The sequence below is a fragment of the Saccoglossus kowalevskii genome, chromosome 3 (assembly GCF_978046115.1).
Source record: "Saccoglossus kowalevskii chromosome 3, keSacKowa6.1, whole genome shotgun sequence".
NCBI lineage: Eukaryota > Metazoa > Hemichordata > Enteropneusta > Harrimaniidae > Saccoglossus > Saccoglossus kowalevskii.
This window is the reverse complement of record NC_140643.1, coordinates 25,846,711-25,861,850: the sequence shown is the minus strand read 5'-3', so window position 1 is coordinate 25,861,850 and position 15,140 is coordinate 25,846,711. Positions and strand designations below refer to the sequence as shown.

Below are 15,140 nucleotides of genomic sequence, written 5' to 3'. Positions count from 1 at the left end.
TTTGATGGATTTGTCGAGACAAAGAGTGCATTGTGGACATGTCACGACACTGCCCTTAAATAACAACATTTATACTCCTACCTATATACCATATAGTATACCTACGTGACAGTCATTTGGCATGAGCACGTAGATGGAAAGTGTTGACAAGGGAGGTGTTAGTATAAAATCACGTTCATTTTTCATCGTGCAAGTCGTAGCGAGCAGCCTTCCAAACCTTACAGAGTAGACATGCATTACTCCATCATGGATAAAGCCCACTGCGACGGTAAGTGTTTCTGTTTTAATCCCCCCCCCCACATATTACACATATCCAGTTGACGGGATACGGTATAAGGATGGTAGCACAAACACACTGACTCAGTAATGCCCATTCAGAGGCGGCGGGACAAAATTTTGCATGAGGAGCGGAATCTGCTCAGCAACCTTACTATGGGATCCGGGGCATGGTCCCTCTCAACAATTTTGAAATCTGACACTCCGAAACGCTATTTCCTGTATATTGAGGAACACATTTTGCGGACACAAAGGGTTTCAGCTTGATGTTGGAGGACGACGCCCCCATTTTTTGCGAGGGGCGCCTATGCCGCCGCCACTGCCATTGCGTTATTCTGCAAGACAATACAGCAATGAGACTACAAATCTAGTAGTACTTTGGTTGATATTGTTCTGTACGATGCGATCTTAACTATTTGTCATGGTTATTAGTGTTCTCCCATTGTCCTTGTCAAATCACATCCATGGTAATTTATCTGGTTGGGCCATGTCAATTACAATTACCGTGTTTTAAATATCATGGCGATCAACCCATGAACCCTACGTACTGAGTAAAAGAGCAATCAAGCTAGTAGTTTTCAAGAAAAAGTCGAAAATAGCATGTTTTACCAAAAATGACAAATATATTCTGCTAAAATAAAAGAATTGAACCAAATGAACAAATTTGACAGACGGACATCCTAATTTCCTACATACAAGGTACAAAAAAAGCGGTAAAGTATCTACGTATAATATTAATCATTTATAATTTTCTACCATTGCACATTTTTTTCTAAAACTTGTTACTGGTTTATCATTTTTGACCTATTAAATGAGTTGTATTTTTTTTTCAAAAGTGTGTTTTGCAATGTGTTACCAGAATGTCAAATTTGATTTAAAGTCAGCTACAAACAAATTATAGAGGTGCTAAAAAATGCTGTCAATCGCTGATCCTATGGGACGCCCTCTTCTCGTACACTCTACTCAAAGTGTCTTTGAAATGCCTATCCACATATATCCCATTTACATTTATTTATTTTTTAGTTGAAAGTGATTACTCGTATTATTTATTTATTTATTTATTTATTTATTTATTTATTTATTTATTTATTTATTTATTTATTTATTTATTTATTTATTTATTTATTTATTTATTTATTTATTTATTTATTACTGTGTACTGATTTGCAGTACACAGTTGATCGCGGCGACCAGCTACGCAAAAAGGGATATATTTCGTATCTGACACTGTACAAAATATTTGATAATATGTGTTCTTTATGCTCTTCCTCGAGAAACAAGTACATGCAAACAAAATAAGAAATGAGATGTATATAAATTATCGGCAATGCACGCTGCCAGCTTGTTCCACTTTATACGTCGCAAGGGTATGTGAGTATGCAAATGAGAATGTAGTGAGAAGCCTCGTTTTAAAATACGTAACAATTAAATTGGCGTAGAGTAGAGTTTGAAACCCATTTTCTCACTTCACTTTTTCAAAATTTATTTTGTATTTCATAACATAAAAAATAACAATATTGATAGCTGGCATTTCGCATGCACTTTAACCTCACTACTCGAAAAATGCTGGAAAATTATTAACACCACTTACAATATACATACATGTTGCATGATAGTTTAATATTTAGAGTATGTTATATTCTAGAATGAATCTAATGAATCACACGACACGGACTAACATTATTAACTGGGAATATATTGTACTTTATTTTCAGAAAATAGAAGTCACCAGGATAATTGTGATGATCGTACGGGAGATGTATCGAAGAAGAGCTTTGAATGGTTTCACAACATTAGATCATATGTAGCTTTACTTTTTACTTTGATTGTTGTGGAAAGCGCTATGTTTGCTTATATAGCGTCTGTCCTCACAACGCTTGAACGACGATATAGGTGAAAGACATTAAGTCAATTGTCAACATCTTATCTAGCAGAATTATGTGAACGGTGTTTGTTTCACCACGACAAGATGAGAAAAATACAATATATATAGGTATAGAAATGAGAGGAACATAATATAATAACATTATTTAAGGGGAAACACAATTGTCAATGGTAAACAAGATCTCGGCGTCTGACTGCATCTAGAAGGTTTATTAATATTGTATAAAATCTCATAGTTGTTTTCATAATAGAAAGTGAAATGCATAAATATTTCAAAGGTCTATTAATATTGATTCAACATTCAGGTGTTTTGAAAAAAAGTAAAATACATACATTTTTCAAAGGTCAATTAATCTTGATTTAAAACTCATAGTTGTTTTTATAATTGAAAGTGAAATACATAACTATTTCAAAGGTTTAATAATATTGATTCAAAATGCATAGCTGTTATGCAAATAGAAAGTGAAATAGATAAATATTGCGACGGTTTATTAATATTGATTCAACATCCCCAGTTGTTTGGAAAAAAAAAGGTAAAATACATAATTGTTTCAAAGGTCTATTAATCTTGATTTAAAACTCATAGTTGTTTTTAAAATTGAAAGTGAAATACATAATTATTTCAAAGGTTTAATAATATTGATTCAAATTGCATAGTTGTTTTCATAATAGAAAGTGAAATGCATAAATATTTTGAAGGTCTATTAATATTGATTCAACAATCACAGTTGTTTTGAAAAAAAGTAAAATACATAAATTTTACAAAGGTCTATTAATTTTGATTTAAAACTCATAGTTGTTTTTTTATTTGAAAGTGAAATACATAAATATTCCAAAGGTTTAATAATATTGATTCAAAATGCATAGTTGTTTTCATAATAGAAATTGAAATGTATAAATATTTCAAAGGTTTATTAATATTGATTCAACATCCACAACTGTTTTGAAAAAAAAGTCAAATACATAAATGTTTCAAAGGTCTATTAATTTTGATTCAAATCTCGTACTTGTTTTCATAATAGAACGTGAAAAACATAAGTGTTTCAAAGGTCTATTAATATTTACTCAAAACTGACAATTGTTTTGAAAAAAAGTAAAATACATAAATTTTCCAAAGGTCTATTAATCTTGATTTAAAATTCATAGTTGTTTTTATAATTGAAAGTGAAATGCATAAATATTTCAAAGGTCTATTAATATTGATTCAAAACTCATAGTTGTTTTGAAAAAAAGTAAAATACATAAATTTTACAAAGGTCTATTAATCTTGATTTAAAACTCATAGTTGTTTTTATATTTGAAAGTGAAATACATAACTACTTCAAACGTTTAATAATATTGATTCAAAATGCATAGCTGTTATGCAAATAGAAAGTGAAATAGATAAATATTCCGACGGTTTATTAATATTGATTCAACATCCACAATTGTTTTGAAAAAAAAGTAAAATACATAACTGTTTCAAAGGTCTATTAATATTGATTCAAAACTCATAGTTGTTTTCATAATAGAACGTGAAAAAAAATACATAAAGGTTTCAAAGGTCTATTAATATTTACTCAAAACTGACAATTGTTTTGAAAAAAAGTAAAATACATAAATTGTTCAAAGTTCTGTTAATCTCGATGTAAAACTCATAGTTGTTTTTATAATTGAAAGTTAAATACATAACTATTTCAAAGGTTCAATAATATTGATTCAAACTGCATAGTTGTTTTGCAAATAGAAAGTGAAATAGATAAATATTCAACATCCACAGTTGTTATGAAATAAAGTAAAATACATGAATGTTTCAAAGGTTTATTAATATTTACTCAAAACTGACAATTGATTTGAAAATTAAAATACATAAATATGTCAAAGATCTAATAATATTCATTCAAAACTGATATTTTTTTGAAAATAGAAAGTAAAATACATAATTATTCCAGTAAACTTGGCAAATCTCCTATGAGTGGTGCATAACAATACCGCCAATTAAACTTAACAAAATCAAATTAGTGCGTTATTCCTGTGTTATTATCTTTTTACATACTGTTATCGCATACTCCGATTTACTACACTGAGCTACCGGATACAAGGTAAAGAGGTTATTTATGCCAATTAGAACTCGCAATCCACGACTGATATCTGTGAACGCAAAGACACATATTTGCTGCAATTAATCTCAAATTTATTTACAGTTTCACCTTTCAGCAAGTAGGAATTTTGATAACTTCCAGTCAAGTGAGTACATTGGTTTGCACCCCATTCGTTGCCTATTTTCTGGGCGGACCAAACCATCACAGACCTCGATGGGTGGCAGTGGGAACATTGCTATCATGCCTTGGTATCATGTTGTGTGTACTACCTCAGTTCTTGTCCGAACCATACGCATATGACCAAGCCAGCAACAACACTGATGGTGAGATTGGCTTGTGTTCAACTGCTGCAAGAGAAAGTCAAGAGTTAAACGAAGATGACATTGAACAGCCACAAGAAGGTCGTATGGCATTTAATCTGTATTTCCTGGGACGTATGATTTCTGGGATTGGAGGGACGTTTTACAGTACCCTGGGTTATTCTTATGTTGACGACTTTTCGGGCAAAAAATCAGCATTTCATATAGGTACGTTGTCTCAATGGCTTTTACATTATAAATAAAATGTTTATCTATGTGCAGGGTCGCTTATGTAATTGTCTCCGTTTAAAATATCATGTACGGGTAGTAAATGCTTGTATTTAGAACTATATAATTTATCATGGTGAAAGTAATCTTTCAGACACGCATTTAAAGTTAAGATCATGGCAAAAATAATCTCTTTATTTCAGCATACTTATTGCATTCAAAGTTTTAATCTATATTTGAAAGTATCTAAATTTTAAGTAAAAATAATAATGAGTTAATAACATTCAGAAATTTGTCTCTTTTAATATTCATAATTACTTATTTATTTATATATATACGTCACACAGGCATAATCGAAGCGTCATGGGGCATAGGCCTACCTCTTGGATTTGGCGTCATCAGCTCTGCTTGTCTCAGCATATATGTAGATTTTTACCGTGTAGATATGAGCACAATTGGTCTAACTGATAAAGATCCACGTTGGGTTGGAGCATGGTGGTTAGGTGGAATTGGCGGAGCTGTTGTTTCTGTCCATTCTGTTATGTCTCTTCCCAAGAGAAATGCCAGGAGGGCGGAGGGAGATCCCTGAGTCGGAAAGCAGATATACCAAGAGCTCTGACGTTGCTTCATATAGCGGAATGAACGTTTTACTCCACGGGAAAGGTAATAATTTTTGGAAGCAGAAACATTATCGTAAAAAGCGTAAAATTTACCTGTTTCAGAAGATATTAAAAGTTAAATATAAAATATGAAAAATGAACATTGACAATTTATTACTATTTAGTTTATTTGACTGCAAAGAGCAAATCTCTACTAGACTATATGACAAAAGAAATGAATTCGATTTCGCCATCATTAATTTTGCACATGTTTTCAGTAACATTCCACGTGTATTCATTTCACAACTTGTTCCATATACTAAATTAAATGAAGCGCCATACACTTCTCTATTTCAAGCTATTAGAACAAGGCTTATCTAGAGAGCATCTTGCCAGGACATTCAAAAAATTTATTTGCAGATATCAGGCGCTTGTGAGAAAATATAATCGTACTGTTAAACAGATGTCATTTGTCCAATGTAGGATGAAACCACTTCCTGACTACGACTTAGATTAATATATGGCGAGAGCCGCATGTGGAGCAGAATATTCTCACTCTTTTCGATACACCTGACCACTGCCAATTTTCAATACCACTGCATGACCGTATGCCTTGTTGTCCATATGTCATTCTTTCATTGACTTGTCTGTGTTTGAGTTGTGTTGTTTGTGTCTTCTTGTACAGCGTTTTTGTCCATTGACTTGTACTTTTCCCCGTTAGACATATTTAACGTTATGGCCTTAATTATGGTCATAATAACTTGGGAATGTCTATTTTATGTTTTAGAATTACTGGTCAATGCATGGAACATGCTGAAAAATCCTATTTTTATATTGACTGTGCTTGCCTATGCTATCAACAATCCAGTAGGCTTCGTAATATTCTTGCCAAAGTACTTCCAAAAAGATCTTGGTTTCACATTTAGTACTGGGAACCTAATAATAGGTATGTATGACATTCATTTCAGTGGAAAGTTTCAAACATTCACTTTTTATAGGAAATATTGATTTCTATTTAGAATAGACCATGAACCAAGAAGTATGCACTAGAAGCTTATTTTTTTTATAATCGCGAATGTATTTTTTAAATCATACCAAACGGAAGTATCAACATAACTGCTGTGATTAAATAAAACTGGGCTTCACACGGAAACTTCATTATGACTTTGAATAATATATGGCGGGTGCAAAATGTGGAGCAGTGCTTTTCAAAACACTTGATATCACTTTTCAAAACACTTGCTACGCTCACGATATGATCTGTATACCCTCTTACTAATTAGACGGAGTATTTGTCTGTCTTTTACGACTTGTGTTATAATATTTACGGCTAGAAATGTTATTCCCACTTAGCAAATCCAAAAAAAAGTATTGTGAGCATTCAACATATTTTCACATGCAGTTTTGAAAAAAATCAATATATTGGGATTCAAATAACATAATAAAGAACGTTAGCAATTTCATTTGGAATGGCTGATTGTCCTCTGCTGCGTAACCAATGTTTCAAAAAATACACCAGCACTTTTATGATATAATATTGCAAATTATTATCACTTATAGGTTTTCTTTGGCTGTTTCCCAACTTTCCCGCTTGCCTTGTTTGTGGATACATTATCAAGCGACTGAAATTAAAGCTGATTGGGTTGATGAAATGTTGCATAATATTAGTTGGCGTCATCGTTGTATCTAATGGTCTAGCCATGGTGTTTCCGTGTGAAGGCCCTTATTTGGAAAGAAGCAGGTTAGTGATGAACAATGTGACTTCATTATCTCTAAATATTGAAACACAATGTAACTGAATTATTTTATTTGGTTTTGAGAATATAGTAACTGAGGACTATTGTCGTTGAGACTCGCTTAATTAAAATGACAAACTTCAAAGTAGTCACGCACACGTATTTTGGCAATCACGGAATGCCACAACAACAAAAACAATATATATTAGTTGTCATTAATGAGTTTTTCTTTTTATAATTAAGCTAGAGCGATGTTTTAAAACGTATAAAATGTTTTACTAGGTTTTCTGTAGTTATCAGACTCATTTTTATTATTTCTCCTATATTAAATCATTCATTCATTGTGTTGAAAATCGTTTCATGTTTGTGATAGTTCGTGACGTGTGCACATGTTTATTTAGTCACTGTATCTGCGCTCATTACACGCTATTGCAAGCCGGTTATTGCAGTGTATTGCGGTACGCGACTTCTTACAGTGTTGAGGCGTTTCACCATAGTGGGCAGTTCGAAACACGTTTGTTGCATGTTCAAATGCTCACAATATGATTTTAATTATAACAAGACAGTTATTTGTATTTTACAGGGATAGCAGTCTAATCACAGAATGTAATACAGACTGTGACTGCAAATTAGATCATTACCAACCTGTTTGTGGTTCAAATAGTCTCAATTATTACTCGCCGTGTTATGCAGGATGTTCAGAAAGTATTGGTCCTAAGGTTGGTTGATGGGCTATATAGTTGTCACACCTCGTGATTGATACTGGTTCCATGTGACGTATACGAGACGTTTAAAATGCACACTGTTCGCATGAAATTTAAATGCGTGCTTAGCGATGACTGTTTCCCCTTTTGTAATAAAAACCTAGAAAGCCCTTGCTTGATCTAGGGTAAACGTAGAACAACAAATATAATTAAAAGCATGATTATAATGAAACATATACATAATCAAGATATAGTTTAGCAATTTTATGGTATTTGTGCAGACATTGAATTTTACTAACGATACACCAGTATAAAATCAGGGGCGGATCTAGGATTCTGAAATAGGGGGGGGGGCGATAAGTTGGCCTAATGCCAAGTTCGCGAGCGCCGATGGCTCGAAGCCCTGTTGGTTGTTAAAAATAGGGGGCCGCGGCCTCCTCGGCCCCATCTAAATCCGCCAATGAAAATCTTCGCAATTTGCATGTACTTATATTGCTATGTTTTTTTTCATATCCTTGGATTTGTCAGAATTACACCATGTGTTCATGTATTGATGACATTAACTTGGAAAGCACATTTGCTTCCGATGAGCTATGTATCGAACCAAAATGTAACTATATTGCCGGATTCATGTTTTTTATGGCAGTATTCGCAATAGCTAATGCTACAATTAGTCTTCCAGTTACTATGGTTACCTTAAGGTAAATAAAGACATTGTTATTAATAGTTACTATTGTGAGAGAAACCCAAAGCTAAGTATTACAATACATTCTTCATCCATTCATTGTACAATGTTGAGAATCTTGCATTCACATGTCAAATCTAGAAAATTAATTAAAAAAACTAGGTAAATCCGATTGTAGTTGAGGTTTATCGTTATTATACTATACAAAATTCATTTTAAATACAATTCTGAAACGTTTTTTGTGTTGCTTGTGTAACTCTGAAAATAACATTTTCCCATGCATCTCGTTTGAGCTAAAGATACCCAAAAGTATCAATGTTCTTTATCACGGATATTATTAGTTTTGCCGAGTTCAGTTGACAGCAGGATTCACGACCCTTACTTCTATTTACATTCAGGACCGTAACATTTAACGCGTCGTATCTAGTCGAACTGCTTGCATACTGAAGAAATACACAGTATGTAATACACGTTAAACATAGTGTCAAACTGTACAAGAAAAACAGTGGAGCAGCATATTTTTTACCAGGGATATGATTATTGCGCAAATTGCAACAGTCAGTTTCATAATGAAATGACAACAAAATCACAAATTTATGAATTTTCGAAAAACAACGGCGTCCACAAACGCGCTTTGATGCTTTGTCAAATGAACATAAAATTGATGATAAAATATATTTAAGGCAATCGAAGTTGATCAATCGATATCACTTGTTTTTTGAGTTGTCTGTAGCAAACTAACAAAAAGAAGTCTCATTTCCCGGTCACATTTCTAGCCCTCACTACAAAATACAGGACTGCTTGTGTAGATCTGCTTTGATGTGGCACGGCGCCCACTGAAATGCCGATTGTAGCGTAGATTTAAAAAAAAATCGTCAAAAATCATATTAAAAATATAAATATCTGATCAGTTTCATGTAAAATCATGAATAAAATATTGTCCCATTAACGTTCCTAAAGCTCGATGACGTAACTGCTGCAACGCGTGGCGTTACGCGTATACAGACGTGTAAAACGTGTAGGCGAACATCTTTAAATATCGCATAACTTCACTCAAGTGATATTGATTAAGAATCTTATGATATTTCAGGTGTGTTGACGAAAACAAGAAGTCATATTCTCTTGGAATGAAGAACACAATTCGTAACCTTTGTAAGTATTCAACCCCCCCCCCCTGTGTTCAGCTTTGCTTCATTATTTATTCATACTGAATATCACTAACGTATATATTTGTCTTGTTATTAGTGTTGATTCCATACAGCATTGTAGCTGGAAAACTCATCGACTCAACATGTATACTGTGGCGCGAGGAAGGAGGTGAACGTGGTGCATGCGCACAATATGACAATTACCTCTTCCGGGTGGTATTCCTTGGAGCAAGCTGTGCCCTGAGTGGTGTGTCATTCATCATGTTTTGTTTTACTTTGTTCCTCCTTAAACGCCGACAACATGATGAGGAATATGATGTTCAAATAGGAATGACAAGTATGACGGTACGTATAAAGATTAAAAGTCACATGGAAAACAATAAATCACTTAATCTTTTTGATGTCCATGTCATTAATATATGTTACACAGCCATAATTAATTTGAAAATTATGGGATAATGATGTCCAAATTCATAATGGTGATGTTATTTGCCAACGACCGTGGTAAGTTGTTTGTAAACATGTCAGTGTCAGTATCCTGTTTTACACGGTGTTCAACTCGCATGATCCCGTTATTTTTGAATACGTATTTTGGACTATTGACTACAATCAAAAGAAGATGAACATTTTTACTCTCAAACAAAACAAAAATTCAGATTTTCTTTTTTCACAAGGTAAATAACACATAGCATGCCAATAATTTACATTGCTTACCTGTTCTTAATGGAGTGTCTGCTGATCAAAAGTTCGTTTTTTTAAATAGGCATTGTATATTTGTATCAGCAAACATAACTTTCGAAGAACTCATTTACACGTATTTCAAATGTTTAATAAAACAAAAAAGACGCACACCAATCGTAAACATACCTAAACATATATTTTCTGCTTACTTTTTTCAGAGTACACCAGAAGAACTCGACAACCCTACATTTGCGACCGAAAAAAATGGTAGCAACAAAAATGCAACAAAAATGTAATCTTCGTCATGAGACTGGTGGTGATTTTATTTCCATTTGAATATTTTCATTTCAACTGTCTGTATGAACAGTATACATTCTAACCAATATATGGTAATCGTTGACCTAAATAACTATTCATGAATATTTCTTCAGTAGCATATGTAACTATTTGGCGTATATTCAGGACATAGGAACGTAATTACATTCATAATAATAACATTATTTTGAGCGTATTTATTTACCGCCCTCAGTGGTGTATGCAATGTGTGTGTGGTCGTTTGTTTTAATTTAATTCAATTGTTGGAGGTGTAATACAATGTCCTTTGTGAGGAAGCAAACATATAGTGCAGACGAAGGGGGTTTACTTGGAAAACTGACTGGAAGAGGGTGTGATGGCCAGCGATCAGCTGGACGTATGGTTTGAAAGGGCTGAAACTGCAGCTGCCCAATATTTTTATTAATACATTGCTTGGCTTAGTGTTTACTGCTTAGATATACTGGTTTTTATATACAGGGATTTTCTAGGAATGAACCGAACGCATTATTATACGCGACCGACACAAAGATCATCAATGTAGTAACACGGGGTTAACGTGTTGAAAATTGATTTGCGATTCCGAAATTCTCCGTTTCCATACATTACACAAACAATACATGCATGAAATAAATAATGAAAACAAAAGTTGTAAATATCATACATTTATTTAATAATGACGACATTCTTCATAAATCTTCAAATCTTCACAACAGATAAATTTAACAACTATAGCTGAGATATAGAAGAATAGGACTTTATATGTAGTCGACACAGAGATATAAACTAAAATCAAATAGAATGCAGAATGTTACTTTGTACGAGACCCATTAGTGCGTGTAATGAATACAGTAATAACGAACGACGTCTGATCAAACCAACACGTACAGTCCGGGACAAACTACGACCGTAATCCTCAAATCGGGGATAACTAATATTCAAGCTCAGAAAATGATATAGGCTCTTCTGACCATGAAAACTAGAGCAGCGTTGCCTAATAATAATTGTGTGTTGTAACATCACTACTATGAACGTTGTAGTTCATAATCTTGTTACTGCTTTGTTGCTGCGACGAACGTTAACATGGGTGATGGATGACGATGGTAAATGTCGTTATATATGACTATTTAAAAATATTGTAGATAAATAATTACTATTTATTGAAATTATGTCATGTATTTAGATATACCCAACCCAAAAACCCAATAGCGTTACATGTGAAGAAAAAGATGTTTTTATGTAGAGCTGTATTCTGAAAACACACATTACGTTTCAACAGTATTTGCCTGGGAACAAAAATGAAATTAGCTCATGTAGGTAAATTGTGGCCCCATGTGAAATGCTTGTCAAATCGTTCATAAACAAAAAGCTGGTGCCATTCTCCTGTAACATTTGACCCTGAAATTCAAGATGGCACCCAAGATAGCATTATAGCCTATACATATATCTGCCCGCACACTTGATTGAAGTGTCAACAATTGTGTCATCATAATCAAAGATAGGGTTCCAATACTACCATACCCCAATTTTTTGATTTTCGTATTGCTGCCGCAATTCTTCCTTATGATAAAAAGAGGACTAATTTGAATATTTACTTGAACAAATGGCATAAACGCCTTGATATTCAGGCATACGATTTCAAACATCAAAGTCATGTGATCAATCAAATTCGGAATAAAAGGCTGGCTAGGTGGCAAAAAAATTGTAAATGGTTGGAAAAGACGTTCACTTGCAATCTAGTTAAGTAGGATGCTTATATTGCTTAAGACTCAATATAGCCAATTTTAGATAAATGCGGGCATTCACATTTACAACATGATCAATACGTATGTATATGTGTACACTCAATGTAAACATTCTTTGGCTAACTATGACTAAACAAATGTTTCTAAATATGGACTAAATATGACTGATCCAAAACAAACTGTAGCCAATTATATAATTATACAACTAATCGTAACTCACGTAAGGCCAGTACTGGGGCAAATATGACAAATGGTAGATGCAGTGTGTTCATATATGTGTCAATTCATTGACCTAATATAAACAATGCTAGATTGATCCCAACTAAAATGCGTCTCCAATTGAATATAGTCAATCTATACATAATGTATGGGTTCAATTGTATTTCAATTGTGTCCAATTATAAACAAAACATACAACATACAATCCCATAACAAATATTAGCTGTACTAGAGCCAATGTGATCTATCACAGACTAATACATGTAATCATGTATAAAGTGTGTTAAATACTACAGTAAATGTGATCAATCATTGACAACATATGTCAAATAAATTTTGTCACACTTCAAAGCATTCTACATTAAAATTCATTTCATTTGATATACTACAAGATATTTTGATACCCAAGTCTTAAACATATTGTCTCATTAACGTCTTTTCAATGGTGAATTATCAAGAAAGCTGGTCTTTTGACGAAAATAAATTAGTACTGATCAGTCACATGGTTTGGCCGCTATTTTGAACAATTTATTATTTGATGTAGCTAAAAGTTAAAATTTACGGGTAGGCAAGTGTCCTGGTCCACTTTGAAAATCAATAAATTACCAAAATAACATTCATTGTGATGTAATCCGTTTCATACAGTCACCCAGTACTTGAAGGCAACTCGTTTATATATCTGATCATGTCTTCAAAGTGTCAATCAACATTGCTATGAGTTGCAATGACATTGTTAGCTTTTATTCATCCTTTTTTTGCTTATCTGTCGCTAGTCCTTATTAGGTCACACATTAACAATACCTTAACTAGTCTATGATTTTATTTCTATTTAAATTTCCGAAAACACTATTGTATAAAGCATAATAACCTAACAATTCCAATATAATACAACTGCAGTTGAGGTAAATCAAATTAAAGACACAATGACAGTGATGGTGATTTTTATTTACTTTTCTGACGACCATGATTTTTTTAAAATTCAACCAACCAATCAAACAAACAGACATATACTTGAATAAAATGTTAGCCCTTCTTTGTTCACTAAACGTTTTTGATGTTGTTGATATATGAAACACATGCACTTCATTCCCATGTATCGAGTAGAATGTTGAATTGATGCTATTGCAAACACTATAATATATATCAACCTATTACCTGCTGTCTTCTAAATGAGAACCCTCACATGACAATCTGACAGTGCAACTTACAATACTATACCACTACAACAAGGCAGACTATTACCAGATTGAATTGTGCCAATACAACCCTCTTAAATTTCACTTGATTTACAATATATCCACCAGCAATATCAGGCGGGAAATTATGAAAAAAAACAAAACAAATATTTGTATGTTGCTATTTCAGCGCCACCACTCGCCACTTTCGCTACCATACATTAGTCCACAATCATCTAATATCATCTGGATAGTGCGTCCTGTAGTAAAAAGTACATTTAGAGGCTACTAATAACTCTAAATTAAATAAATTATAATGCACTGTGATGAACATATTTTATTAATTATAATGATGAGATTTGACGACACTTGCAATATGTTTATAACCAAATTTGTTTACCTTAAATTAGTGACAATATATGTTTTACATTTGTTGCTGCTACCGCGGCTTTTTCATTAACTCCATTTATGACATGTACTCAGAAAACATTAGGAAAGGTATATAAATCAACAGCAATGAGAAACCGCCCCAACGCCACAATCATCATGCCCAGCCAATCTAAGATTGTTGTCTATGAGATTATCGGTAAACATGTCTACTGGGAGGAAATCGAACATATGAACCTATGTATACGGTATACATCACAGTGGGACAGAAGTTTGACAAGTTAGCTGTGTTATGCTAACATGATATAAGGTTCTTATGTCATGCAATACAATACAATGTAACAGTACAACAACAAAGCCAATTATGCATCTTGGTAATTTTGATTCCTACATGCGATCATTTCATTTCACTATTTCAAAATAAGATGTCTAAATAAGATCATCTTTGCAGTAATCTAGAGAACTAGACTGTGGCAGTAATGTGTGCTTAGACGGACGTCATATTTATTCGACCACGTTTCAAGTTGGATAATCATTAATACATGAACTCTGACTAAGTATGTTATGGCGTGTATAAATGAAGAGTGATTACTATTATGATTGCATTATTTTGAAACAAGTAGTTCAGACTCAGCTGCATCTGTTTTCAACTTCGCTGCATCTGTCGTCTATCAATCTTTATATATTGATGGTTTATCACTGGGCATATGATTATCAATTGTGAGAGTTATTTACTCTCACCTTTTCATTGATTTTTGGAGAGACGCATTGGTTATTGTCACCACACCTGTCGTTAAAGCTTTTAAAGGTCTAACATATCTCCACCAAAATCATTCATATTGTTTGTCTTGGCCTCGTGTGATCGTGACCTAGTTTTACTGTGTGAATACTACTGGAGATGTAATCAGTCATATTTATACGTGGGTGATGGTGATTTATGTTAATGTTGCTTTTGTCGTTGTTGTTGTTTTAGCGATTAGT

General features: G+C 33.3%; 2 protein-coding genes across 2 annotated transcripts; both read left to right on the top strand.

Annotated features, from left to right (window-relative positions):
* Positions 1-246: 246 nt before the first annotated feature.
* Positions 247-4,803, top strand: LOC102809655 (solute carrier organic anion transporter family member 3A1-like). Its single transcript, XM_078007006.2, has 3 exons — positions 247-268; positions 1,992-2,169; positions 4,344-4,803. The coding sequence occupies exons 1-3, from the start codon at positions 247-249 to the stop codon at positions 4,801-4,803; spliced, it is 660 nt and encodes a 219-aa protein (XP_077863132.2).
* Positions 4,804-8,494: 3,691 nt separating this feature from the next.
* LOC146747646 (solute carrier organic anion transporter family member 1A1-like) lies at positions 8,495-10,617 on the top strand. Its single transcript, XM_085497406.1, has 4 exons — positions 8,495-8,508; positions 9,583-9,644; positions 9,738-9,985; positions 10,540-10,617. Exons 1-4 carry the CDS (start codon positions 8,495-8,497, stop codon positions 10,615-10,617), a joined length of 402 nt encoding a protein of 133 aa, XP_085353532.1.
* Positions 10,618-15,140: the final 4,523 nt, after the last annotated feature.

Excerpts from the sequence above, each read along its gene's own strand:
- LOC102809655 (XM_078007006.2), top strand. The coding sequence starts at position 247 with ATGGATAAAGCCCACTGCGACG. Across the intron at positions 269-1,991 it reads GGATAAAGCCCACTGCGACG|AAAATAGAAGTCACCAGGAT; the intron begins GTAAGTGTTTCT and ends CTTTATTTTCAG. Across the intron at positions 2,170-4,343 it reads ACGCTTGAACGACGATATAG|TTTCACCTTTCAGCAAGTAG; the intron begins GTGAAAGACATT and ends ATTTATTTACAG.
- LOC146747646 (XM_085497406.1), top strand. Across the intron at positions 9,645-9,737 it reads GAACACAATTCGTAACCTTT|TGTTGATTCCATACAGCATT; the intron begins GTAAGTATTCAA and ends TCTTGTTATTAG. Across the intron at positions 9,986-10,539 it reads TAGGAATGACAAGTATGACG|AGTACACCAGAAGAACTCGA; the intron begins GTACGTATAAAG and ends TACTTTTTTCAG.